The 27,808-nt window shown below is 46.5% G+C and overlaps 1 protein-coding gene across 1 annotated transcript in view; it reads left to right on the forward strand.

The window, feature by feature from the left end:
- The first annotated feature begins 2,488 nt into the window (after window positions 1-2,488).
- The window catches only part of LOC121282256 (transmembrane protein 182-like), a 54,722-nt gene continuing 29,402 nt past the window's right edge, over window positions 2,489-27,808 (forward strand). Inside the window, exons 1-2 of the mRNA XM_041195876.1 lie at window positions 2,489-2,806; window positions 23,014-23,134. Of these exons, the coding sequence (XP_041051810.1) occupies window positions 2,639-2,806; window positions 23,014-23,134 (289 nt within the window). The 5' untranslated portion in view covers window positions 2,489-2,638. The remainder of the gene's footprint in view (window positions 2,807-23,013; window positions 23,135-27,808) is intronic.

Below are 27,808 nucleotides of genomic sequence, written 5' to 3' on the forward strand. Positions count from 1 at the left end.
CATGACTCCTGCATTCTCAGTAGGTCTCAGATCCCTGACATCCTCCAGGGTCCACAGAGGCTGTAGGGTTGGCTCGTCAGGGACAAGGGCAAAGGACATGACTGATGAAGCCCGTATGATGGCCTCAGAGTACAGCAGAGAGGAGGTACAACGAGGCTCATGCTGCAAATCACACTTTGGTGGATCAAACCATGGCAATGCTGAATATGAGGCTCCAGTGGGCCAGTCTGGTGGAACCCTGCAATAAAGTCCACAGAGGGTGTCACACATCATCATCGCCTGCTGCGCCCTTTACAACCTCAACAAAGTAAGGATCCAGCACTGCAACATCATCAGACAACTATGCTGTGAGTGATGTGTCCTGTTTCACAGGCCACTGCCATGCACTAATTATCTCTCCTTGCTTTCATAGGTACATCTGGGATGTAGCCGAGGGGGTCCACAACACAGGTCCTCGACTTCAGTGCCGAAGAAGTCTCAGAAGGAGAACCTGATGACACGCTAACTGAAGGCTCATCATAGCGCTCAACCACACCCTCCTCCAATGCAGAGACACACACCTTGGAAGGACCTAGTTCTACAGTAGCCACAGGGTCACAATTTGGTGAGCACATTACACTGTATAGCGCGCAGCGGCAGGGACTTCCTAGGTCTCTGGCAGGACTGCAGGAGGCCAGAAGTCCTCTGAGTCCGAGTCAGACCAGGAGCCTCTGAACTTGGTCACACTTCGGTTGCTGGAGCTGCAAAGGCAAGCTCGGGAACGTCAGGAAGGGATGTCCACTGCACTCCTCAGATTGCAAGGCACGATGGAGGAGTTTGTCTGTCTTCAGTCTGAGGTGATAGCTCCGGCATGCCAACGCACTGATGTCGACATTGGTAGGATGATGGCCACAGTGGAGATCTTGGTCCAGGATACCGGTCCTGCACTGCTGCACAGGCTCAACTCCATCGCTGATGCCATATTTAGACTCCAACAGTGTCAACATGAGAGAGGTGTGGGGCAGTTCAATTGCAGTCCAGTTTCCTTTTCTCCTCAAGGAGTCAGCCAAGGGTCCTTGGGTACCCATAGGGAGGAGGATCAGCTGGTGCACACTCCGGGGCCATCCACCTGGGTGATTCTGAGCTTGTTTGGCCCATCCAAATCCCCCCTTCTTGTGACCCCAGCAGCTCCAGCCCCATAGGCTGAGGAGGGTGCCAATGCCACACAGCAGGACCTCGAAAGCAGGCCGGGGCCCTCCAGGTCTCCACCCTCCAGAGGGAGTCTGTCAAGGTGATCGCAGACAGGGTGTAGCAGTCAGCAGGCTGCCTCCACCTCCACTGTGGATGTCGGGGAACACCAAGACATAACATCAGGGTTAGGAAGATAAAAAAGATGTAGTGGCACAGACTGGCATGGGTGTCAATCACTTCTACATATTGTTCACTACTGTAAAGAGACAGCCAAGAATGCATCCTTGCCTATGGTTCCTTGCTCTGATGAGCAGTGTTTGTGTCACTCAGATGCCGTCCCACCATCGGCTTGACCCATGTTTCCTGGAATGCATAATTAATGAGGTGAGACGCGCCAGGAATGGGATGATATGGCGTGAAAAGCCGTCTTTGCAGTTGACGGGTAAAATGCTCTTGTTCCCGCCCGCTACCACACTTAGTGCAAATCTGGGGCAATTCCGCCCCGAGAATCATGTCCTTTCTTAGGACGATTCACCCTTAAACAGACACGTGCAGATCCCTTTGAGTCAGATTCTCGACTGCAAATCCTATTTTCCTAATTTATCAGAAATACAGTTGTCTCCTTCTCTGTGCTCACCCTAAACACTGTAGCCAATTAATGTTTGTTGGATAGAAGGAATACTGTTTCCCTATGGATTCTGGGAGCATAGGGAAATGAGCTTTTTATCTGCTTTGTTTAATATCAGGTAAGCTTGCAAAATGTCATGAGCAACGCTATTGAAGGAATGTTTATCACATTTATATCAATTTTTTCTCTATGCTATTTTAACGGAAGGGTTAATTCACTTATGTTGGTTGTAGCCACCATCATAACAATAGGGAAAGGAATTTGAAATGTGTCTGTTAGATGTTCATGTAGTAACGTAACTCATAATCACTCCCAGTCTGTTATTTGGGCTGCCTTTGCATTCCCATTACCCCCCCATACAAGTTACACTGTTGTGTTAAATCTTGAGGGAGGGACACAGTTATCTGAGGCATTTGCTTTGCTAGATTTTTTCACTATGATCCATCACACATGGAAACCAGATAGCTAGCTTGAAGCACTGGTATTAAAGAAATATGCCATTCTACGGAAGCTAGACCAGCCTTCCTCACTACTGGTGCCTTCACTTTCCAAACTACTTCTTAAAAGGAAACAGGATAAGAAGCATTTCAACTATATTATACGTATTACACCAAGTAATCTCTTGTAGTAATAGCAGTGGCACTTTTTTTATTGTCAAATGTTTATTTGGCAAGGTCATCTATTTTAACATATGTTGGACCGTGCCCCTGTGAAACTTATACCAGTTACCAAACGAAGTTGATCTATCTCTTAAAATAGCCATCTCATTCTCACATACACACACTGCAGACGTAGGTTCCAGTTAAAAGCGATACCCCACTCACAAACTTAAGCTTGACCATGAAAGTCAGTATTATTGCCTTCGTAGCAGGGCTCATTGGAGCTATTGGGCTGCTTCTTTTTTTGGTGGCATTTGGGACAGATTACTGGCTCCTAGCAACCGAGAACTGTGAAGTGTATGAACACCGTGCTGAGAATGTAACATCCAGGCCTACAGCTGCTGAACCGGTGAGTTTGGAGGCTTTCAGTTTTCAAGTTGTATTTAAAGTTGTCAAGTGGAATGGTCAAGCATTGCAAATCACTACAACTGTCCACATTACACCGAAGGAGATGAAATTGTAGTTTATGAGGAGTCAGTGGTATAGTGGTAATCCAGAGAGCCAAGTTAATGTTCTGGGGACATAGGTACAAATCCCAATGCAGCAGCTGATGGAATTTAAATTCCAATTAATCAATTTGGAATATAAAGCTTGTCTCATTAATGGTGACCATGAAACTATCATTGATTGTAGTAAAAAAATTCCATCTGCTTCACTAATGAAGGGAATCTGCCATCCTTACCTGGTCTCGTTTGGCCTAAATAGCCAAGTGGTTATGGTACTGGGTTTGTAACCCCAAGACTCAAGAGTTCAAATCTCACAATGGCAAACTATGAAACAATATAACTTCATCTGAAACAGATGGAAACAGGTTTACTCAAAAAGAGTATCAAGAGTTCAAATCTCACAATGGCAAACTATGAAACAATGTAACTTCATCTGAAACAGATGGAAGCAGGTTTACTCAAAAAGAGTATCAAGAGTTCAAATCTCACAATAGCAAACTATGAAATAATGTAACTTCATCTGAAACAGATGGAAACGTGTTTGTACTCGAAAGAGTTACATCTTCTGCGCTCGGACGGGGTCCGCGTACTGGCATTTTAATAACCTGTTGTTGGAAGACCAGCGGTTCCTGGACTCGTTCCGTCGCTTCTGGGCCGGCTGGAGAAGGAAGCGGGGAGGCTTCCCCTCCTTGAGGCTATGGTGGGACGTGGGCAAGACTCACGTCCGAGTTTTCTGTCAAGAGTACGCGAAGGGGTCGACAAAGAGACGCAAATCCAGGGTCGAGGAGTTGGAGAAGGAGGTGCTCGACCTGGAGGCATGTCTCCGTCAGCCCGACGCGGACCCGGCCCTGCGGTCGGTGTACGATGAGAAGAAGGGCGCGCTGCGGGACCTGCAACTGGTCGGGTCTCGGGGCGCGTTCGTGAGGTCGCGGATCTGTTTCCTTAAGGAGATGGACCGTGGCTCTCCCTTCTTCTACTCACTGGAAAAAAGGCACGGGGTCCGTAAGCAGCTCTTTACGCTGCTGGCCGACGACGGATCCCTTGTCTCGGATCCGGAGGGCATCAGGGCCATTGCCCGAGATTACTACACTGCCTTGTTCTCTCCGGATCCGTCCAGTGAGGAAGCTTGCAGAGTTTTGTGGGAGGACCTGCCGCAGGTCGGCCCGGAGTGCGCCGGAAAGCTCGACTTCCCCTATAAGTCTGGGGGAGCTGACCGGCGCACTCGACGGTCTTTCTAGGGGCAAAACCCCGGGACTAGACGGGCTGACCGTGGAGTTCTTCAGGGCGTTCTGGGACGTCTTGGGGAGCGACTTCGCGGGGGTCCTGGGGGAGAGCATTGCTACCGGGGAGATGCCCCTTTCGTGGCGCAGGGCCGTGATTGCCCTGCTGCCGAAGAAGGGGGATCTCCGCCTTCTTAAAAACTGGCGCCCGGTCTCCCTCCTCAGCACGGACTACAAAATCTTCGCCCGAGCCATGTCTTCTCGGCTCGGCACCGTGCTGGACCACATGATCCACCCTGACCAGTCCTACACCGTCCCGGACCGAACCATTTATGATAACATCCATCTGGTCCGGGACATCATCCACCATTCCCAGAGGGCTGGTCTGTCAAGCGCCTTCCTGTCTCTCGATCAGGAGAAGGCGTTCGACAGGGTGGATCACGAATACTTACTCGGAACTCTGCGAGCTTTCGGGTTCGGGACGCATTTTGTCGCCCGGATCCGACTTCTGTACACCGCCACGGAGTGTCTAGTGAAGGTTAACGGGTCCCTGACGGCGCCCCTTCGCTTTGGGAGAGGGGTACGTCAGGGCTGCCCCCTGTCTGGCCAGTTGTATTCTATTTGCGTGGAGCCTTTCCTGTGCCTCTTGCGGAGGAGGTTGTCGGGCTTGGTTCTGCGCAGGCCGGGCATCGGGGTGGTCCTTTCGGCTTACGCCGATGACGTGCTCCTTATGTTTAGTGACCCGGCTGACCTGCGGAGGATGCGCGAGTGCCAGGAGGTCTACTCTGCCGCTTCTTCTGCCAGGATCAACTGGGGTAAATGTTCTGGACTCCTGGTCGGTCAGTGGCAGATGGATCCCCTACCCGAGGAGCTCAGGCCTTTCACCTGGAGCAGGACCAGCCTTCTCTACCTGGGGGTCCATCTCTGCCCCGCTGAGGAATCCTGGCCGGCAAACTGGCAGGAACTGGAGACGAAAGTCACCGCTCGCCTGCGGCGCTGGACAGGACTGCTCCGAGTGCTATCTTACCGAGGTCGAGTTCTGGTCATAAACCAGCTGATCGCCGCCATGTTGTGGTATTGGCTGGTCACTTTGACCCCTCCCCCGGACTTTGTCACAAGAATCCAGAGATTGTTAGTCGACTTCTTCTGGGACAAAAGATTGCACTGGGTCGCTGCCGAGGTTCTGAGTCTCCCGCTTAGGGAGGGTGGTCAGGCGCTAGTGTGCCTACGCACACAGGTGGCGACTTTCCGCCTTCAGACCCTGCAGCGATACCTCTACGTCGAGCCTCCTCCTAGATGGTGTGCCCTGATGACGTATTTCTTCCATCAGGTGCACGGCCTGAATTATGACGTGCAGCTCCTGTTTATAGAACAGCTGGGCCTCGGTGGCTCCTTGTAGGCGTTGCCCGTCTTTTACCAGGACCTGATCAAAGTCTGGAAAGTGGTCGCCTCGCGACGCAGCTCTCCCCCGTCAGGAGTAGCGGCTATCGTCAGAGAGCCGCTGCTCAGGAATCCGCCCCTCCGTCCTTTCCAATGGTTGGCGGAGAGGAGGGCTGTGGCCGCAGGGGTGACCAGGATCGGGGACGTGCTGGGTGGCGGAGGACTGGGCTGGATGCTCCCGCAGGAGTTGGCGCGACGCGCATCTGTGAGTGTCCAGGTCGCAGCCGATGCCATCCAAGACCTGAGAACGGTCGTGCTCGGACCCGACGTTATTTTGGGTCTTGAGGCGGCCCAGGTGCGCGGTGGTCTTCCGTCTGAGCGTTCCCCTGTTCGGACGGAATTCCACATTGGCCCCAAGCCCCGAACCCTCCCTCGGGTGCTGGTGCCCCGCAATATGAGCCGCCTCGGGGACATGCCCTCTGTGCCTTTTGGCACGGCAAAGAGGGGCTTTTTGTACGGACTGCTGCTGCACACCTTCCATTTTCTCGCCCTTGTCCGTCGACCGGACACGCCCTGGCATGCCTTGTTGCCGTCCTTCGGCGGAGGCCCCCGATGGGAGGCCCTCTACGGAGGTGTCCTCCCCCTTTCTATCGGGGACCTGGGTTGGAGGGTGTTGCATGCAGCAGTCCCTTATAATAAGAGGATGCATAGGTTCACGGACTCTCAGGACACATGCCCTTTTTGCGGTCTTGTGGAGTCCGTGGACCATGTATACATAGGGTGTTGTAGGCTGCACTCCCTTTTTAGTTATTTGAAAAACCTTTTATTGATGTTTTGTTTGCACTTCAGCCCCACGCTCCTGATCTATGGGCACCCGGTGCGGAAGGGGGTCAGGAAGGAGGAGGACCTCCTCGTGAACCTGCTCCTGGGCCTGGCCAAGTTGGCAATTAACAGGTCCAGGCAGCGGGCGATCGACGGGGGAGTCCCGCCCGATTGTTTGTCCCTCTTCCGTGGCTACGTTCGCTGCCGGATGTCCCTGGAGAAGGAGCACGCGGTGTCTGCTGGCACTCTCGAGGCCTTCCGTGCTCGGTGGGCACCGCGGGGACTGGGGTGTTTTGTTGACCCCTTTAATCACATTTTGATTTAAAGTTTGTAAGTTTCCTTTAAACTTTGTTCTTGGTTTTACAGCTGACCTGAATTAGGGGCTGTGCCTGATTTATCCCAATTTTGTTGATTTGGTTTTCATTTAAAAGATTATCAAGAGTTCAAATCTCACAATGACAAACTATGAAACAATGTAACTTCATCTGAAACAGATGGAAACGGGTTTGTACTCAAAAGAGAGAGTTACCTGGTCTGGCTTTTAAAAGATTATCAAGAGTTCAAATCTCACAATGGCAAAACAATGTAACTTTATCTGAATCAGATGGAAACGTGTTTGTACTCGAAAGCGTTACCTAGTCTGGCAGGCTTGGCCTAAATAGCCAAGTGGTTATGGTACTGGACTTGCAACCCTAAGATCAAGAGTTCAAATCTCACAATGACAAACTATGAAACAATGTAACTTCATCTGAATAGGAACAGATGGAAATGTGTTTGTACTCGAAAGAGTTACCTGGTCTGGCTGACATGTGACTTCAAACCCACAGCAATGTGGTTGACTCTTATACTGCCCTCTGAAATGGCCTAGTAAGCTACTCAGTTCACGGGCAACTAGGGATGGGCAACAGATGCAACGCCCACATCTGTGGAAGAATAAAATTTAATAACATTAACCTCACTCTTCCCACTCCTGTACAATAAGGGTTGCCAATTTTGAGCACCAATATGTTATGTCTTAAACTGATGTGCTACAGGTTTGACCTCTACTTCACTAAAAGTTTTTGATCTGGACCAAATGTAAGTTGTTAAATATTGAGTCAGGAAATCATATTGAGTTCTGCTATCAGCAAATATGTCCTCCCAAAAATGGGAACTGTTTGAATTTCTGTGCTTTATAAATTCAAATAGGAAAACCAGTCAAGCACTTAACAATTAAAAAATGCAATGGCCAAGCCTAGTCAGGGGTGGGTGGGGCGAGGGGTGAAGGAGAATCTTTAAAGTGTTCAGCATTCCCTTAGCGAGGTAATTACAGAAGGTTAATTTGTGAATGTCTGCTTCAGGCTGCATTGGAGGGGCTCCTCTTCCTTTTCTGGGGCCTGGTTAACTATTTTATAATTGAATGATTGTATCATGAGAAAGATGGTGCAGCAGGAATCCACATGAGGTATAAAAAATGGATGTGTGTCAATCAGCCATACAGTTTCAGGGCCAACAGGTCATTGTAACTCTGAATGCAGCAAAAAAAAATTCTCAAAATAACATAATTTTTACTAAGTCAGAGTTAATTCTCCAGATTTATTCCTGACAGCTCATTGATATTCTAAGAGGTAATGTAGAGTTATAAACAAAAATTGCCAACAAACACAGGAACCACATACCCTGTTCTTGAACTTGACCAGATGTAGAGCTACTGAAAGCAGCTGACGCATAGGTTAAAACATATTTAGTCTATACAAACCCCAGCTAATTCTTGGATAATTAGGTGGATTCCCTAATCTGGGCTATGTTTTTAATGGGGCTTCACTTCTTGTTTGAGAAACTGGAAACCATTAATGGAACCTAAGATTAGAAATTAGGGCCAAAACCAGTGAATGCAGCTGCAGTAGAGCAGAATGGTTTTGAGATGAGTGCCAAATGTGGACTGTAATGTTACATCTGGAACTCTTTCCTGAAATATATACAGCCCAACGCTAACATTGAATAAAATTACATAGAATATACAGTGCTGAAACAACAAATCTGTACCGGTGTTTATTCTCCCCACGAGTCTCCTCACATTTCATCTACTTCATGTCAGCCTTTCAGCATATTTTTCTATTCCCTTTTCTATATTGTACTCATTTAGTTTACTTTTGAAAGCATCTAAACTTACTGGTTCCTGTGATAATAAGTTCTACATTCTATCTACTCTCTAAGAGATTTCATATTTCCGTATTGGATTTATTAGTAACTGTTATCACCAGGTTAGAAGGAGTGAGCTGATTCCTCCCTTTGTCCCACTCCTGGATTGGTTGTAACAGAGATTGAATTTTTGAAAAAATGATATTGCCAATTCAACGAGTACTTAGCTGTGTGTAGTTCAGTGTAAGAATTAAGCCAGCCAGATTTCTTGAGTTAACAAGTGATGAGTTTGTTTTATTACTAAAACTCACTCAGTTAAAGATACAGAAATTATTAACAAAGAGGTTTAAATGTACCAAAATGTCCAACTTACCACTAATGCAAAAAACACAGACATATACAACTTCCCCAGGTATGCACAAAAAGAAATTAAACTTTTCAAGAGTATCAGACGTTAAAACTTGGCCAACTAAAAAAAATGGTAAAGTCAGAAAAAATGTTCACAGATTGTCTGAATGCTTGTTCACTGCTAGAGAGTCACTTTCCACACTAGCTGTTGGTACTTTGGTTTCTCACTGGAGCAGTCACTCTGTGGTCAGGCCTGGTTAACTCTCTTTTCTCTTGATGACTATGGTGTTGAGTTGGAATCCACCTTTGAGAACTCATGGTTTGCAGCAATGAGGTCTTCTGGTGAGTTTTCAAATCACAAACAGGGCCCAGCTTTATTAATAGAACTTTCAGAGAGGGGGGTAAGGCTATTGCCCCTAATGGCCCTGTGGTAGTCTCTGTTCGTTCGATACCAGTATATTTTACACCCAAGAACTGATCATGTGACCGATCTCTGGCTTCAATCTGGAGCTTATCTTAGCCAATGCCTTTGAGAGTTCCATGGGCTCTGGCCATGATTTTCCAGTCCTGTGGTGGAAATTCCTCCCCAAAGTCAATGGACCTTTGGCTGGTCCATCAAACTTTTCATCCTGCCCACAACAATTCCTGCTGTTGGTGGGACTAGAAAATCCCGGTCTCTGTGTGTCCATAAAGTGGCTTGTGGCCTTCACAGATACAACTTAGCTGTTGTAGGCCAGTGCCCTTTGTTTAGCATAAAATGTTCCTTTCAAAAAAAAAATCCATCAGATGACATTACAAATTAATATTCCATATAACACGTCTTTGTATCTTGTATTCATGGTTTCTAGTTTTCAATTCTCCCACAATTGAAAGCATTTTCTCCACATCTACCCTGTCCAACCCATTCATTGGGCAGGATTTTCCAACTATGCCAGCCACTGGGATCGTCCGATCCCGCCAAAAGTCAATAGGCTTTCGGCTGGGCCAATGAATCTCCCACAGTGGGCCCTGCCACGATGGGACTGGAAAATCTCAGACATGATTTCAAAGAACTCTATCAAGTCATCTGCAAGTTTTCTCTTCTGTAAAGAGAAAAGCCACAACTCATTCAATCATAGCCAACAACTGTAAACTCTCAGTTTTGGTACCATCTTTGTAAATCCTTTTTGCACTTTTTCCAATGCTTCTTTTAATAGTATGGACACTAACATTGTGCACAGTAATATAAGTGTGGGCTTGATTAGGGTCTGACACTTGTTTAGTATAACTTCACTAATTTTGAATTCTATATACCTAGAAATGAATCGATCATTTTAACATTTTGAATTGCTTTATCAACCTATGTTTTTACTGATTGGTTCATCTGTATCCTAGATGTCTTTGTTCTTCCGCCCCATTCAGTTTCTTATTTTCTAAACTGTGGATGATCTTTCTGTTTTTTCTGTCAAAATGTAACATTACAATTGTCTATGATAAAGTTTATTTGCCATTTACCTGCCCTGTCTGCAAATTTTCTAATATCCTCTTATATCATGTTGCAGCCTTCACAGTGTTAGCTATAATCTCTACTGCCAATTTTGATAATTGAATTACTTATTCCAAAGCCCACATCATCATAATCTTTGTATCCTCCCTCCAATCCAAATAACCACCCTGTTCCCCTACTCAACTCTTTCTATCGAATATCCAAATGATGAATGATTGAATGATCACTCCTGGTAAACACTTTCTAGCCATTCCTTCACTTTTGTTTGGGATGCCTGCTCTTCAGAAGTGCACTATTGTAAAGATTTGTGCATCTGTTCAATAAATAAAGTGATTTTTTGATCCAAACTCACTGATTATGGAATTCCTTTGCCTAAATAAAGCAACATTGCATCCCATAACACTGGCCCACCCCTCCCCCCATGAGAAGGAACTGGAACCTGTGTTTTCCCCAAACCCACTTCCTTGAAACTGATTTAACAGACACCCCACCCATTGAGAATATTGAGTTCCACACCAAAATGCCCTCTATTTTTTTGTACTGTGTGGCCAATTTGTTTTAAGTGTATGGGTCTTTAATATTTTTATGTGGTTGCACTCAAGCAGTAAGTTAAAGGAGCCAATTGTGCATGTCCTTTGCAGCAATCTCCATGTTGCTATACAGCCATGCAGCCATGCCTTTCTCCCCTCCCTTCCCCTCTCACTTCCCTAAGGCTCCAATCTCCTTCGCTGCTACACTCTGCCTATCCCACAAACTCCCTCCCTCCCCTTAACCCATCTCTTTAGTCCTGCTTGACATGAATATTGCATTTACTCCCTGTTATATATTACATTATCCATAAATATCTGTAAGTAGCTAGGAACTACTTAGCTAGGAACTAATGTGTTACATGTAAGTGTTCCAGGGCCACATTTCACAGCTGCACCAGTGACTGACGTGAAGTATAACTGAACCAGTTTTAGCCGGTCCTTCTTGTACAAGACAGCATGGCAAAATTAAACATAAAAAAGTTTTTACTTTTTCCAAGCTTAAAGTATGATTATTACCAATATCTGGGAACCAAAAGACAACAAGAAGCACTTCCCATGCAGAAACACATCATGGGCCAACCAGTTTTATAAAAAATGTCACTAAATAAATTTTTATAATAACTTGGAGACAATAATAAATATTTATTTTTATTTAAATCTGTTCATCCATTATAGTAAAGAGTTGGGACTAGTGTGAAGGAGAAATTAGTCATAACACAGGAGTTCATTTCGTTATTCATGCCAATGTCCTCTCTCTGAAAGAACTATCCATTTAATTCCTTTCCCATGACTTTGCTTCATATCCATTTTTTTTCAAATATTTATCCAATTCTTTTTCAAGAACAATAATGAATTATGCTTCTACCACAGTATTCCACATGTTAAAAACCAATGCATAAAATATAATTCTCCAAGTTCTCCCATCAGTCTTTTGATGGTGGTCTTAAATGTATGCTTCCTCAATACCAACTCACCAACCAGTGAAAATAGCTTTTCCCAATTTACCAAAAAAAAACCCTTATGGACCTTCTCTGATCAAGTCCTGTTATGGCCTGTTAAGTCTTATTTTTCCTGAATGAATTTATTGACAGATGTGTTTGTGTGCATGTGTGTTTGTGTGTAAAAACTCACATGGTGTGAGTATGTGATAGTGTGGGGTTTTTGAATACCAGTGGAGAGCTAGATAGTGGATAAAGCATGTTGGGGTGGTGATGGTGGTGCAGTTGTTGAGAAGAACGTTTATGAGATAGGAACTTACCTGGAACACTTATGTCAAGTTGTTAAATTTCTTGCGGCACTGGAGCAATCTCCTGGGGCCACCAATCTTGGCTGTCACCACCCATATGATTTTCTCCCACATGCAGCGCACCGGTTGCCTCTGTGGACTCTTTCCTACCTCCTCCACTAGGATGTCTGGTGCCACATCAGAGCACATGGTCACCCCCTCTTTTGCTCTTTCAGACATCCTTCAAACTGCACAGCTTCAGTGGAAGTGAGTGAGTGCAGTCTACAGTTACATCTCCAGAAAAATTGTGTGTAATCAGTGCTTGAGTGTTCAGCCTGCAGTTAATTGACAGTTTCAGGGCCTGTAAGCAGATTCAAATCATGATAATTATGAATTAACTGAAAAATTGCATGCTAAATCCAGACTTCCAAACAGGTGTTTCTTATAAGCACAACACACATTCAGTGCCTGCTTTGATGAAAAAGCTCCCAGAATTTTTTTTGAGCACCTCTATCAAATCTCCATTTCCCTTCTCTGTTCTAGTGAAAAAGGTACTAGTTTCTCTTGTTTTCTCGCTATTGTCTTAACCAATCTCTTCTGTAACATTTTAAATTGCCAATTGAAATGTCCTATCTATATGCTAAAGTCTTATTGCTCATGAAGTGGCAATAACAGTGTGAAGTATATACAGTAACATTGCCTTACAAGGTAATTTCTACCATAGATAGGGGTCAGCTGAAACTCTAAATGTTGGAAACCTCAAGCTCCATTCTTCATTTACACTTCAGACAGCTTTAGGGCACAAAAAAACATCAGTGCTGTGTCTCTCATGGGAACATTTTCATTTTGAAAACAGCACATGGAGATGGTGAGGTGCCAGGTTCGTGTGAAAGAATCTCTGGGGTTTGAAAGCACAGCTTGGTAACATAAGCATTTTCAGGATTGAAAATGCATCACAGCTGTAAATGTGTGCATCTTGCAACATGAAGGAACTGAGCTGCCATACATTGCTGAAATAACAAGGACCCTGAAGTGTTCTGGGTTAACAGCTAAAAGTTAATTCCTTTGCTCCCATGGTTCCTACACCAGGCACTATTCCTTGCTTACTTGAAGTGAGCACTAGAAATATATGTTAGCCTTTATTGCAAAGCAGTTATACTATAAGAGTAAGGAAGACTTGCTGCAATTATATAGCTTTTTATATAGCTTTATATGGCTTTTGTGAGACCACATCTGGAGTAGTGGTTGCAGTATTGGTCTCCTTACCTGAGGAAGGATATACTCAGGTTCATTATATTGATTCCTGGCTGAGAAGCTGCCCTATGAAGAGAGATTAAGTGGAATGGATTTATATTTTCTGGCATTTAGAAGAATGAGAGGTGATCCGATTAAATTGTATAAAATTCTGAGAGGGCTTGTATTGAGAAGCTCTGTCCCTTGACTGGAGAGTTTAGAACCAGGAGTCACAGATTCAGAAAAAGGGCTGGGATGAGGAGAAATCCGCTCAAATCTTTGAAATTCTCTTTCCCAGAGATCTGTAAGTACTCAGTCATTAAGTATATTCAATACTAAGATTGATAGATTTTTGGACTCTAAGGGAATCAAGGGATCTGGGGATAGGTTGGGTAAGCAAATCTAATGTTAAAGTTCAGCCATGATCTTATTGAATGGCAGAATAGACTTCAGCTGCTGCAGGGCCTACTCCAGCTCCTATTTCTTTATGACTTGCCTACCATTTGCCACTTCCTGCATTTGAGGAAGTATTTATCCAGTGCTCATTAACTCCGGTTAATTGTATGACTTTATTCAGAACTTGACAGGATAAAAATTTGTCTCGGGGGTGGGAAGGCAAAACGGGCAAAATTCCATTGGTTGCCAGACACATGGTCCAATTCAGTGCACTATCAATTCAGACTACAGTGAATGTTGCACTAAACCTGCAACTTCCGTGATGCTCTTTGATGGCCTAGTTTTCAGAAGTAATATTGAGATTCCATCTTCCAACACTCAACTTGTTGCTTGGTTCTTTGTACGTAAATTGGAAAGGAACCTTTAGCTGAACAGCCCAGTCATTTTTTGGTTGATTCCATTCAGAAAATTTTTGTTGCAATCATTGCCCCAACAACTGCCTTCCAGACGTGGCTCCTGTGCCAATAGAATAGAGAACTTCCTCATGAATGAAAATACTACCTTAATTCAGCAACTACAAACTCACCTGGTCAAACACGTCTGGTAGAATGGCATTGACAACATGCTTGGAGAACACATTCAAGGCCAGCATCGCTGACAGACAATTGTACAAAAGCAGGAAGGAACATTATAAAGTAAATAAAGAGCAATTATGGTAAATATACCATTAGATGGCCCTGGGGAGAGCATTCCAATTCCCATTCCTCATTATGCTTACTGGATAAATTACCAGTATCTTTGGAGTTGATGTCATAGCTCGTGAGCATGTACATTACACAAGGTGACATAAGGTTTAGCCAATCAACACAGGTGTTTATTCTGGTGTTATTTAAAGGCTTTTTGAAGTATACAGGCCAAGATTGATGCTTGTAATAATTCTAAAGGTGATGCGATCTCCCAGTTGTCTCCAGTTAAGCTATTGCATTTAATGGAAATTGTACATTTCACTCAAACCATGAGTAGCCATTTGGTTGTATAGAACTTGAGTATTGCTGAAAAAAGAGCCATGTCAAAGCTTTTCGGCTTGCACTCATCAGGACACTTCACAAGAATACCAATATAAAAGGAAAGCAACAACTTATATTGCGAGAAGAGAGTGCTGATTGGTTGTCAAGTGGTCTCTGAATGGTAGAGGTGTTGCCATGGAGAATGCGCCAGTGATGGTGATTGACAGTGACTGCCAAGTGTTGTTTGAAATTTAAGCCAGGCAGCTTGACTCTGATTAGTCTGATACTGGAAGGTACATATATTAATTTACAAGGCACTGTTCCTTGCAGACAGAAAGAACATGTGCACACATTGGGCGGAATTTTCAGATCGGCATTCGGCAGGCCCGGTATCGGCTGGGAAACGGGCCGCTGCCCGTGATCAGCCATGACCATGATTTTACACTGGAGGGCCAATTAAGGCTGCCCAGCATGAAACGCAGCTCTCCACTGGTCGGGCAGGGCCTGGCGGTTGCCACAGAAGAACGTCTCTCGTTTCCTAACATGATGGAGTTGAGTGTGTTTGGAGACGCCAGGCGGGAGGGCAGGTCACATGGGCACTCGTCCCCCTGATTTTCTGATGAGTGCCTCGCGGTCCTCCTGGAGGAGGTGGCTGCCAGGAGGGACACACTTGTCCCCAGAGATGGGAGGAGGAAACCACCGCACTTCACAAAGAGGGTATGGGACGAGGTTGCAGTGCAGGTTAGCAGCCTTGACATGGCGCGGCGCACATGGGTGCAGTGCCTGAAGAGGTTCAATGACCTGCTGTGCTCAGGAAGGGTGAGTACCGTGTTGGCATGGGTCAGTGTGCATAAGTGTTAAGGTGTGGCTATCCCGCCGCCGTGGAACTCAGGTGCTAGAGTCTGAGTGCCAACTGTCAATGATGCCGGAGCTGGCCAAGGGGGTGAGCCCTGGCTGCTTGGACTGAGTGCTTTGCAATTCGGATGTGCCAGGTGAAGTGTTCCTCAGGTGGGGTTGGCCAGGCTGCAATGGCACTGCAGGTAGAGAGTGGACTAATCAATGCTCCTTAGTCCTTTCAGGAGAAGCCAAACAGACAGAGGCCCACCCAACCTGCTGCTGCTCACCAGGAGTAGGACACCGTAGATCTAGAGAGCCAGTACGTTCCACATGCAACTGGGCATCGAGAGGCAGAGTGCCAGATAAAGGTAAGAGCGCAGTGCACAGAGGTGAGAGTTTCAGACTGTGCAACCGTTCTAATGTAGTCTCTTCATTGATTGGAGCCTCAAACCTGGAGTCCCTACTGATCACTGAAAGACGATGGCACCAAGATGCAGATTTCCATTGTCTCACTAGGGTGCCTTGCATGCACAATGACAGTATGATGACTTTAACTAGTGACATATCCTTGTTCTCCATTAGATTCACTAGCACGCACTCACTCTCTTGAACCCAAACGGCCACCTTGATGCTGGAGGACTGCCAGACTTCATCTGCACCAGCATCACACACCGCTTTCTGAGCCAGGCACCAGTGCAGAAACCAACACTTCAGTTGGCATTAGATCAGTAGCTAGAATGTTGGTGCACATTGGTGAGGGCACTTCACACTCGCTTGACGTGCAGGCAGAGGCAGAGAGTTCCCAGGGCACCAGCAGTTGGAGGACTACTGGGAACCAGGATGATTCTGAGTTGAAGGCAGATGATGAGCCTCTGGAGTCATTTATTATGCAGCAGATGCTGAATGTCCAGCGGGATGTGTGGAAGGATCTGGCGGAGATCCATGAGGGTCTGCATACCATGGCCTCCGTTGTGGAAGAGTCCATGCAGAGCATGAGCACTGTATTAACCCTCCTGGCTGAGCGCACTGCCTCCTCCATTGAGAGAGTGGCAACCCTCCAGGGACAGAATCGGGGGTTCCTGGGGTTGAGATCAGACCTGCAAGCCCTCACACAGCAAGCACTGACCTCAGGTAGTCAGCTCTGGTGTGGGAGATGGATGAGGCACCCAGCACCCCAGCTAGGTGCCCATCAATGGTAAGCAGGGAGATCCAGAGCGACATCATGTTGGTGCACGACCTGTTCATCATATCTGTGGGCTCCTCATAGGGTGCTCCAGATGGCGGCAGCAGCTCTTCCACCCCTCCGCCAGTGACTGTGGCAGCTGATGAGACTGCGATAGCTGGGGAGATGCCAGCCGTGGCACTGGCCACTTCCTCCCAGCACAGGCTCCATTGGCCAGAGGACAACCACCAAGGTCATCAAGGCCAACAATACATCAGGGTCAGCAGGCTGTCCCCAATGCCGTTGCCAGCAAGGGGGAGCACCAAGATGTAGCACTCGCAAACATAAGTTAAAGGCACCATGAGCACAAGAGGGACCGGTCACGGGTGATTTTCTGTTCATTTATGTTTAGTTTATATGTCTACTGGTGTGCACATCAAAACCAGTAATGGTAATGTCATAATGCATTCAATATGACAATAACATTAAATTTGCTTTTGTTCTGATGGCCTGAGAATACTTTGCCTTTTTTTTTTGCTGCAGGGTGCATCAGTATGCAATTCTGTACCTGAGTGGCTTGATACTTTATTGCACAGGCATTGAGTAGACTCTGGGTTCAAAGGAAAGGGTCATTTCAGACATCCGGGATGAGGACGGCAGCCCTGGTATGAGATGGAAGCAGGTCTTGCTCTGGATGGTATTGTAGTGCTCCCCCAGAAAGGTCCAGGCATCGGAAGCGCATCTTCAGAAGACCTATGGTCCTCTCTACCACTGCCCTTGTGGAGGCATGGCTCATATTATAAAGCTGCTCCGCCTCTGTTCTTGGATGACGGAGAGGCGTCATGAGCCACCTTTTCAATGGATAGCCCTTGTCACCCAGCAGCCATCCATCCAGTTGAGCTGGAGCACTGAAGAACCTCAGCACCTGGGAGTATCTCAGGATGTACGCTTCATGGGAGCTGCCTGGGTACCTTGCACAGAATTGCAGAATCTGCTTCTTGTGGTCACACATTACCTGCACATTCATGGAGTGGAATCCCTTCCTGTTGATGAAGGCGCACAACTCACCCACTGGCACCTTGATGGCCACACGTGTGCAGATGATGGCACCATGGAAGCGGGGGAACTCAGAAATTGCTGCAAAACTTCTGGCTCGCTCAGCTTGGTGAAGAGTAAATGTCAGTCCCAGCCTGCACAGAGCTTCTGTCACCAGCTTGATGCAACTGTGGACAACTGATTGGGAGACTCCACACAGATCCCCCACTGGAAAGAGGCATAGAAGTTGAGGGCCATTGTGACCTTCAGAGCTACTGGCATGGGGAATGCACCAGTGATGGTGATGAACACTACTGCCAAGCATTGTCTGACAGTTAAATCAGGCAGCTTGACCCTGATTGGTCAAGGCATTGCCCTGAGGAATGAGTCAGTGAATGGCTGCCACTTATTCTATTTAGATGAAGCAGACACAATGGGCAGAATTTTTCACTGAGTGGGTGGGTGCATCCCGACATCATCACACACTTGTCCACTCACACAGTCAGAGCTGATCTCAGGCCCAATCATCTGACAGATGGAGGTCACTGTCTCCCTTGAGAGGCGGAGCCTCCTTCAGCACTGCAGCTCAAACATATTGAGGTAGCTGCATTGCTGTCTGTAAACTCTGGCAGCAGGATAGTGGCATCTTCTGCAGCCCCTTCCACTTTGGATTTCCTGTTGGCCCTGCGCCCATTGTGCCAGCGCCTCTTCTCCTACAGACCCCTCCCATGGAAGCTGCATTGGGACATCTGGCCTCCTCTCCCTTCTGCTCCTCTCTACCCCCTCAGAAGAGCTGCCACCAGCAGAGACCACTATCCACATTACCAGGATACAGAAGGCTGGCTGATACCTGGAAGAGTCCACATGGTCTGAATCCTCCGGGGGCCTTGGAGACACCAGTAAGTCCTGAAATGAAGCATGGAAATGCTAACAATGAAGCGCCGAACAGAGATGAAGTTGCCAAGTACCAATAAGGCAACCAGCAGCAAACTATCTCCAAAACTGCCCACTAATCACACGGGCAATGCCGCTGACCCTTTTTATCCCACCCTTGGATAAGGTTTAGTAAATTGTCGGCTGCCCGTCTGCTTGTTTTGCCTATGCAATAAGCGCAAAATCACATGGACAACATAAAAACCAGGTTAATTGCTTTTTTAATGGCCTTAACTAGCCTTGTAGTAGATGGCAGGTGGGGCTTCGTCGTCCTTGTGCGCCCGCCGACTGAAATATCGCCCAAGTGCGCCATGATGTCAGGATGCACCCTCCCACTCAGTGAAAATTTTTGCTCATTGTGTCTGTTTCACCCAAACGGAATAAGTGGCAGCCATTTGCTGACTCATTCCTTAGTGCAATGCCTTGATCATCAGGGTCAAGTGTCTGATTTAACTGTCAGACAATGCTTGGCAGTCACTGTTCATCACCATCACTGGCGCCTTCTCCATGGCAATGTCTCCATCAATCAGACTCCACTTGCCAACCAATCAGCACTCTCTTCTCATACAGTATAAATTGTTAACAAAACCAAAACAGAAATACCTGGAAAAACTCAGCAGGTCTGGTAGCATTGGCGAAGAAGAACAAAGTTGATGTTTCGAGTCCTCATGACCCTTCAACAGAACTAAGTAAAAATAGGAGAGGGGTGAAATATAAGCTGGTTTAAGGTGGGGGCGGGCGGTGGAGGGAAAGAAGTGGGGGGTGGTGGTTGTAGGGACAAGCAAGCAGTGATAGGAGCAGATAATCAAAAGATGTCACAGACAAAAGAACAAAGAGGTGTTGAAGGTGGTGATATTATCTAAAAGAATGTGCTAATTATGAATAGATGGCTGGACAGGCAAGGTACAGATAGCTCTAGTGGGGGTGGGGTGAAATAAGACTAAAAGAGCATAAAAGGTATAGATTTAAAAATAATGGAAATAGGTGGGAAAAGAAAAATCTATATAGATTATTGGAAAAAACAGAAGGGGGTGGGGGAGAAACGGGAAGGGAGTTCAAGATCTAAAGTTGTTGAACTCACTATTCAGTCCAGAAGGCTGTAAAGTGCTTAGTCGGAAGATGACGTGCTGTTCCTCCAGTTTGCGTTGAGCTTCACTGGAACAATGCAGCAAGCCAAGGACAGACATGTGGGCAAGAGATCAGGGTGGAGTGTTAAAATGGCAGGCAACAGGGAGGTCTGGGTCATTCTTGCAGACAGACCGCAGGTGTTCTGCAAAGCGGTCGTCCAGTCTGCGTTTGGTCTCTCCAATGGAGAGGAGACCGCATTGGGAGCAACGAATGCAGTAGACTAAGTTGGGGGAAATGCAAGTGAAATGCTGCTTCACTTGAAAGGAGTGTTTGGGCCCTTGGACAGTGAGGAGAGAGTAAGTGAAGGGGCAGGTGTTGCATATTTTGCTTATGCATGGCGAGGTGCCGTAGGTGGGGGTTGAGGAGTAGGGGGTGATGGAGGAGTGGACCAGGGTGTCACAGAGGGAATGATCCCTACAGAATGCCACCAGGGGGTTGAAGGGAAGATGTGTTTGGTTGTGGCATCATGCTGGAGTTGGTGGAAATGGTGGAGGATGATTCTTTGAATGCGGAGGCTGGTGGGGTGATGTGAGGGCAAGAGGGACCCTATCATGTTTCTGGGAGGGAGGAGACATGAGGGCAGATGCGTGGGAGATGGGCCGGACACGGTTGAGGGCCCAGTCAACGATGCTGCCAGACCTGCTGAGTTTTTCCAGGTATTTCTGTTTTTGTTTTGGATTTCCAGCATCTGCAGTTTTTTGTCTTTATCTCAGTATAAATTGTTGTTTTCCCCTTATATTGGTATTCTTGTGAACTGTCCTTATGAGTGAAAGATGAAAAGTTTCAACAGGTTTCTTTTTTCAGCAATACCCAAATCAAAAGGTAAATTTTGCTAAGTCCTGGTGATGTTATGGAACCTCACTGCCCACAGTCGATTGCAACTAAGAGTTTCATGATGCTCAATTTCAGGGGATGCTGGGGCACAGTGAGTTTGTGCCATGGACATGTGTGACACTCAATTAGAGTATTGCCATTAAAACCAGGCCCTAAAGCTGAACCGCATGACTCTGGGAAGTTTCCACCCCAAACCTGCTTCTCACCTGATCCTTGGACCCTGGCCTGGTCAATGTTATTGTAGTACATTGGTTAGTATGTTAAGATAATACATTGGATAAAATAAGTGTAAACATTTGAATATACGTTTATTTAAATATATAAGTCATCACAGGAAGTGACTTCATGTCAAGTGTTCTCGTCAGGCTTGCACTGTGTAAGCAGAAGCTTTCGGCTTGTATTATTCTAAATCCCCAAATGGTACAACACTCAAGTTGGCTCTGAAAGGGAGGTCACATTTTGAGAACCTGATATAAGTGTATTTCTTTTGGCATTTACAATCACATTTCCTTCATTTTGACCTGTGCAGTAGCTGGGAAATCTGCCATTTGGCCTTCATGGGGTTTGATTTTCCAATACTTTCCATCATTGCTCCTGGTTGCTGCTTCGGTTTAAACAGCACCATAAAAATTGAAAAGAATTGGAATTTCTTCAGGAAAATCCTATGGTCCTGCATGACTTAAATAAGGAAGTCAAGTTCTTGAGAGGACAACAAGTGCTATGGTTGTTTCCAGCCAAACCCATCACTGCTCTGGAGACCTAAGATTGTTGAACCCTCGGCATAACCAGATGTGGTCAAAGGTTCTCAAAGGAAGCAGTTATGGTGTCTTTGTTATTAAATGACCCACGGTGTGTGCAGCTTTGGAATGGAAAGGCATGCTGAGGACAAGTATCTTTGGACCTAAAGGCTATCCAAGGAGCCTGGAATTACACTTGCCATTCTCCCTCCCCCCGTCCCCAATCCACCCAGGCCAAGCGAGCAGCTAGCATCAGGGAAATTGTGTCCAGTTGTGTCCCTGGGGGTGCTCACTAGGCATTTAGAGAAGAAGGTGTGCACTAATATCTCAAAAAAAACAACACAATGAACTTCTTCAAGATATTCCCTTAATATACTTGGTAAGAGGCCGTAAGGTGTACCATGAACCACATAAATAGTGGGACATAATTTGTCTATATAATTTTTAATCCCCTTTCTTGCCAATCAAAGACCCCATTTCTTTTAAAAGGATATCAGCACTTGCCACTGACTGGCTATAATGGATTGCTATTAAACAGGACTGTGAATAAATGTTCCAGTGAATTTTGATCCATATCCTCTTACCTCATGACCTTAACTGAAGTTAAAGACCCTGTTTACAACAATGTCATCTATTCCTTTCATAATTGTGAAGGGATCACATTACCTCTCAATCTTCATTTTTCCAGTACAAATAAATTTGTAAAATTACTTTTTTTTATAATTTATAATTTAAGGTTTAAAGGAATTATCTGTATCCCAGTCCAAATCATCCTCATCTTTTTGAAGATAAGGTGGCCAATTTACAGTTTCCAAAGCCTGGGAGATGCCAAGCTGAGGCCAAATGCTCCAGCTCACTGAGTCATGGTAAATTCATATTGTGTGCCCAGTATTATCCGATTTGAAGCAACACCTGCCCACTACCATGTTGTCCGCCTGATCTTTTCACTGAAGTTATCTGACTTCAAATGAAAATAGAACAGAGCATCTTCAGTTATATTGTACATTTTTAACTATCTTTTTTCATTCTTTCATGGGATGTGGGCATTGCTGGCTGGGCCAGCATCGATTACCCATCTCTAATTGCCCTTGAGAAGGTGGTGGTGAGCTGCCTTCTTGAACCGCTGCAGTTCGTGTGGTGTAGGTACACCCACAGTGCTGTTAGGAAGGGAGTTCCAGGATTTTGACCCAGCGACAGTGAAGAAATGGCGATATATTTCAAAGCCAGGATGGTGGGTGGGTTGGGGGGGAACTTACAGGTGGTGGTGTTCCCATCTATATGCTGCCCTTGTCCTTCGAAATGGTAGAAATCACAGATTTAGAAGGTGCTGTTGAAGGAGCCTCGGTGAGTTGCTGCAGTCGATGGTACCCACTGCTGCCACTGTGTGTTGGTGGTGGAGGGAGTGCATGTTTAAGGTTTTGTGGTTTAAGATTTTAATGTTTTATCTGGAATGCCTCAAAATAGCTTGGAATGTCAATGCCTTACTATCAAGCTGGCCTATAAAGCACAGCACCTGGGAACCAGGGCAATTCAACTTCCTAGCTGTAAGTGATACGAGCTCATCTAGTTTAGATAAATTTAGCACAAAAAACCTTAAATTGTTTGACTCTAATCTGGTTATGAGCTTGCCTATCCACTGCCTGCTTTTAATATGTTATTTATGATGTTGATTGCAGAGCAGGAAAGCAACAGAAACTCGTAGCGAATCAGCCATCACCTTTCACCATGAAGGGTTCATTTGGCGGTGCTGGTTCACTGAAGACCTTTCCCATGATAGTATCTGGAATTTCTGGTTCAGTAAGTAGTGCCAATATATTATTGTCAACTTTAGTCACTGATGTGCAGCTGATATATCTGTCTCATATCCAACAAGTGCTTTCAATTGAAATACAGGGGCCACTCTGTCGATGTCCATATTCAGTCATTTTCTGGTAATTGTTAATCACAATCTCAAAAAGAAAAGCTTACATTTATAAAGTGTGTTTCATGATCTTATTTCAGGATTTCCCCAAAGCACTTCATAGTCAGCATGGTGCTTTGAAAGTGTAGTCACTGTGATAATGTCTAGAAATGTAGAAGCCAATTTGCACACAGCAAGCTCCCTCAAAAACAATGACTTAATTAGCAACATAACCTGCTTTTTGTGATGCAAAAGTAAAATACTGCAGGTGCTGGGAATCTGAAGTAAAAACAGAGAATGCTGGAAGTACTCAGCAGGTCAGGTAGGATCTGTGGGGAAAAATAGTTAACCTTTCAGACCAGTTACCCTTCATCAGAACTTGCAGTGGTTGAGGGATAAATGCTGTACACCCTGTATTCTTCAAATAATGCTGGAAGAGGAGAGGAGAGGTTCCAGTTTAATACTTCACCCAAAAGACAGCGCCTCTGACAGGGCATCAGCCCTTCAGTACTGACACCCTGAATTATGTGCTCAAGTCTCTGCCATAAGATGTGAACAATACTGCGACCCAGTGGTGAATGTGCCACCTCTGAGACCATGACTGAAACCTGGAGGATGAATTGAGTGACTTGGTGCTCCCAGAGGGAAGCAGACTCAAAGGAAAAGTAATTGGATATCAGTTAAAGAGGTTGATGAAGAGGAATCCTTTTTGCCCCAAAATTCCAGGAACTGGAGAGGCCATGGGCTTGATTTATGTCCAGGGAGCCAGAAAATATACCATATCCAGTCTTCACTGGGATTGCACCTATTTGGACAGGACCTAGAAATTCCATCTAGGGAGGTCATAGGCAGATGTTTCATTTACTGTCCCATGTGATATGGTCTTAGCTTCACTTTTGCTTTGAACAGAGAACACACAAACAGCTCTGATGCCTCTAAGATTTATACCTATGTATTACTGTTGTCATCTGCCTAGTCTTTATAAGTGAACCTACAACGTGCCCCTTATGAGCAATTGGTACCTGGTGTCTTGTACGGTGAATAAACCCAAGGTATTATGCCATTACAATAACACAACACGGTGATTAGTGGTGGTAAGTCAGGTGGCAGTAAGATTAAGTACAGGTACGAGATGATGAACAGCCTTAGATCATGCTACATAGCATGAGAAGACCCTTGACATTTTGGACAGACCACAACGAAGTTGTAGCATTGGAGAGTGTTGAAAATGCAACATGATGACTGTGAAGAAAAGCTTTGGAGACACAGCGGCAGCAAGTGCTCAGATAAAGAGCTACTAAGCAGATGGTCCCCCATGGTGAGATTTCAGCACACTGCCTGTCAGTTCCATGAGAGGAACAGAGTGTCGCGGGGACCAGCACTGGGTTGGCTCAGTCAGGAAAGGCGACTGACCATTGTGTGGGCTGGATCGACAATGTGCAGCGAGGCTCAAACAAAAAAAACTCAAAACACCATAATAAAAATTGGGCCAGAGCAGCTTGCAATTATAAAGGGGGGCTTTGGGAGTTGCTGAGCAATGAGTTGAATAAAAAGGAAAGACATCATTACTTCATGGTGCGTTCCCACTACAACTTGCCTTCATTGACCGAGCTTTGGAAAAGTGTGTGAAAGTGGCAACGGAGACACTCATCCCAGGTACTACAGAAGATGGAAGGTCAAAGAGGTATTGCCAGAATGTCTACAATATTCCCCAGATTGAATTAGGATATAGCTGACCTACAATGTTTGAACAGTGTAAAGAGTTATGGGGCGGAATCGACCCAGATTTGCACTTAGTGCGGTAGTGGGCGGGTAAAACAATGTTTTACATGTCGGCCACAATGGCGGGTTTTCACGCAGTATCGCCCCAAACCCGCCACATCATTTATGCATTCCTAGGAAACATGCCGTTTCTATGGCAGGTGGGCTCTCATTCACCTGCCTATTATCACCTCGCCACTTCATCGCGCTGGGCACCATATTTAAAGTCCAGCCGTGCACACACATCTCACTGCTCCCAGACCACGGCTCCTGCAAGGAAGACTTGGCCCTGAAAGGCAAAAAAGATTGCAGGCTCCAGGTTCAGCGAAATGTCACTGGAACTCATTTTGGATGCCATGGAGTCCCACCGGAATATCCTCTACTCCCACTCTGGCCACAGGATGGGCAGCAATATCACTAATCTGGCTTGGGAGGCAGTGGCAGCGATGGTCAGCACCAATGCCCTTCCAAAGAGGACAGCCACCCAGTGCCGCAAAAGGATGAATGATCTCCTCCATTCCGCCAGGGTAAGTCAAGCTTCTCATCATTCTCAACTCACACACTCACAAACCCATCACACATCCACAGGGCCCTCACTCACTGCCAGTTCAAGGGACATTACCATTCACTCTCTCATACTCACCATCATTGTCCTCGTCCCTTCCATGGGACCACTCACCACCCACACATGCCAGGCACACTTGTCATCTGGACAGGCAGGCATCCTGCTTATACTCTCTCCATCTCTATTCATGTAGGACAGGCTGGTACACAACAGGAGGGAGAGGCTGCAGACTGGTAGCGGAATGCCTGAAGTCAAGGTCCTCATGGATTTTGAAAGCTGGCCGACAATGATCTGGATCGGTCCTGGGCTGACGGTGAGGTTGGCAGTGCTCAACCAAGTGAGGGTCCAGCAGCGCAACATCCATCAAACAGCCATGTGAGTGATGTGTCCTGTTTCATAGGCCACTGCCATGCATTAATTATCTCCCCTTGCTTTTGCAGGCACATTTGGGAAAAAGCCAACAGAGCCCATGGCTCTACTCAAGCCCCAGAGAAACCTCTGGAGAGAAATCTGGAGGCATCCTCCTTGAAGTCCTGTCACAGCGCTCACCCACATCCTCCACCAGCACAGAGACATGCAACTCAATGGGACCAAGCTTTAGATTGGCCTCGGGATCACAATCTGCTGAACACATCGCACTGTCTGATCCAGAGCAGGCAGCAGGGACTTCCCAGATCCCTGGCACTTGAAGGACTGCTGGCATCCAGAAATATGCTGAGTCTGAGTCAGATGATGAGCCTTTGGACTCGGTCATGTCACAGTTTCTGGAGCTGCAAATGCAAGCTCGCGAACATCAGGAAGGGGTGTCCGCTGCACTTCTAGATTGGAAGGCAAAATGCAGGAGTCTGTCTGCCCCCAGGCTGAGGTGATAGCGCCGGCATGCCAACACACCAAAGTCAACACTGGTAGGATGGCGGTCGTCATGGAGACCTTGGTCCAGGACGTCACTCCTGCACTACTGCACAGGCTCAAATCCATTGGCGATGCCATAGTTGACCTGCAACAGTGAGTGTGCGAAAGGGGTCCTGGGCAGTTTGTTCTCACTCCAGCTACCTTTTCTCCTCAGGAATCAGCCTGGGGCCCTTGGGCACCCATAGAGAGGTGGATCAGCAGGTGCACACTCCGGGGCCATCTATCCAGAAACTCCGAGAGTATCCGGCCCATCCGAATCCCCTCTTCCTGTGACCTCTGCAGCTCCAGCTTCACAAGCCGAGGAGGGTGCCACTGCCACACAGCAGGACCTCAAAAGCAAGTCTCAGCCCTCCAGCGGATGCCCGTCAAGGTCATCACAGACAGGGTATCACAGTTAGCAGGCTGCCTCCACCTCTACTGTGGATGGCCGGGGAGCACCAAGACGTAGCGGCAGGGTTAGGGAAGTTAAGAAGAGTTAGTTGCACAGCCTGGGACTGAGTGTTAATCCCTTGCACCTAATGTTCACTATTGCCAATAAACTCCCAAGAATGTCTCCCTGCTTATGGCTCCTTGTTCTGATGAGGAGTGTTCGTATCACTCAGATATGAAACCTTTACGCACAAGATAAAGACATGTGTCTCAGTCCAGGGCCCCTTCCCTGTGCAGTGTGTAACCTTCAGACCAAAGTGATGGTCCAGCCACACACTCAGTGGACACATTACTGATGCCTGCACCTCGATGGTGCTTGTCACTGCTGCCAGAATGTTGTGGCAGGGGTCACAGAGTTCCGTCATTCTCTCTGTGTGCTCTCAGCACCTTTGAGGTGGGCTGGCCCCCATCTCTTCAGCATCTGTGACCAACAAGGCTGTGTTCCTGAAGGGCTCAGGTGCTAAAGGCGGACAAAGGATCAGGTGATTTTGAAGTTTAATGGCTGCATCTCTGAGATGACCCTGATCACAGAGCACAAACAAGCTGCCCTTGGCCAGCATGGAGTCAGACATTCTCAGAGGCTATGTGAAGATTTATGGAGTGTTCTCATTACCTGTCATCATCACCCACCTCATCTCCTCATCTTCGTGTGCAGTCCAACTGCTCCGCAGTCCACTAAAGTGCTCATGACTTTGCTGTCTTGCCAGGTGGGTGGGGGCGGAGGGGTGGTGGTGGGGGGGAGCTTTGGGAACTTTGTGGCACTTTGATGCCTCTGCATTGCTTGAGTGGGCAGATAAACTAGAAGCCCGACTCCAATCATATCAATGTGGCTGTGCCTGAACTGTCTCAGTTGCAGAGGAATGGTCACTTTATACAGGTTTCCCGAATGCGTGGCCACTTCCCT

The sequence above is a fragment of the Carcharodon carcharias genome, chromosome 9 (genome assembly GCF_017639515.1).
Source record: "Carcharodon carcharias isolate sCarCar2 chromosome 9, sCarCar2.pri, whole genome shotgun sequence".
Classification (NCBI taxonomy): Eukaryota; Metazoa; Chordata; class Chondrichthyes; order Lamniformes; family Lamnidae; genus Carcharodon; species Carcharodon carcharias.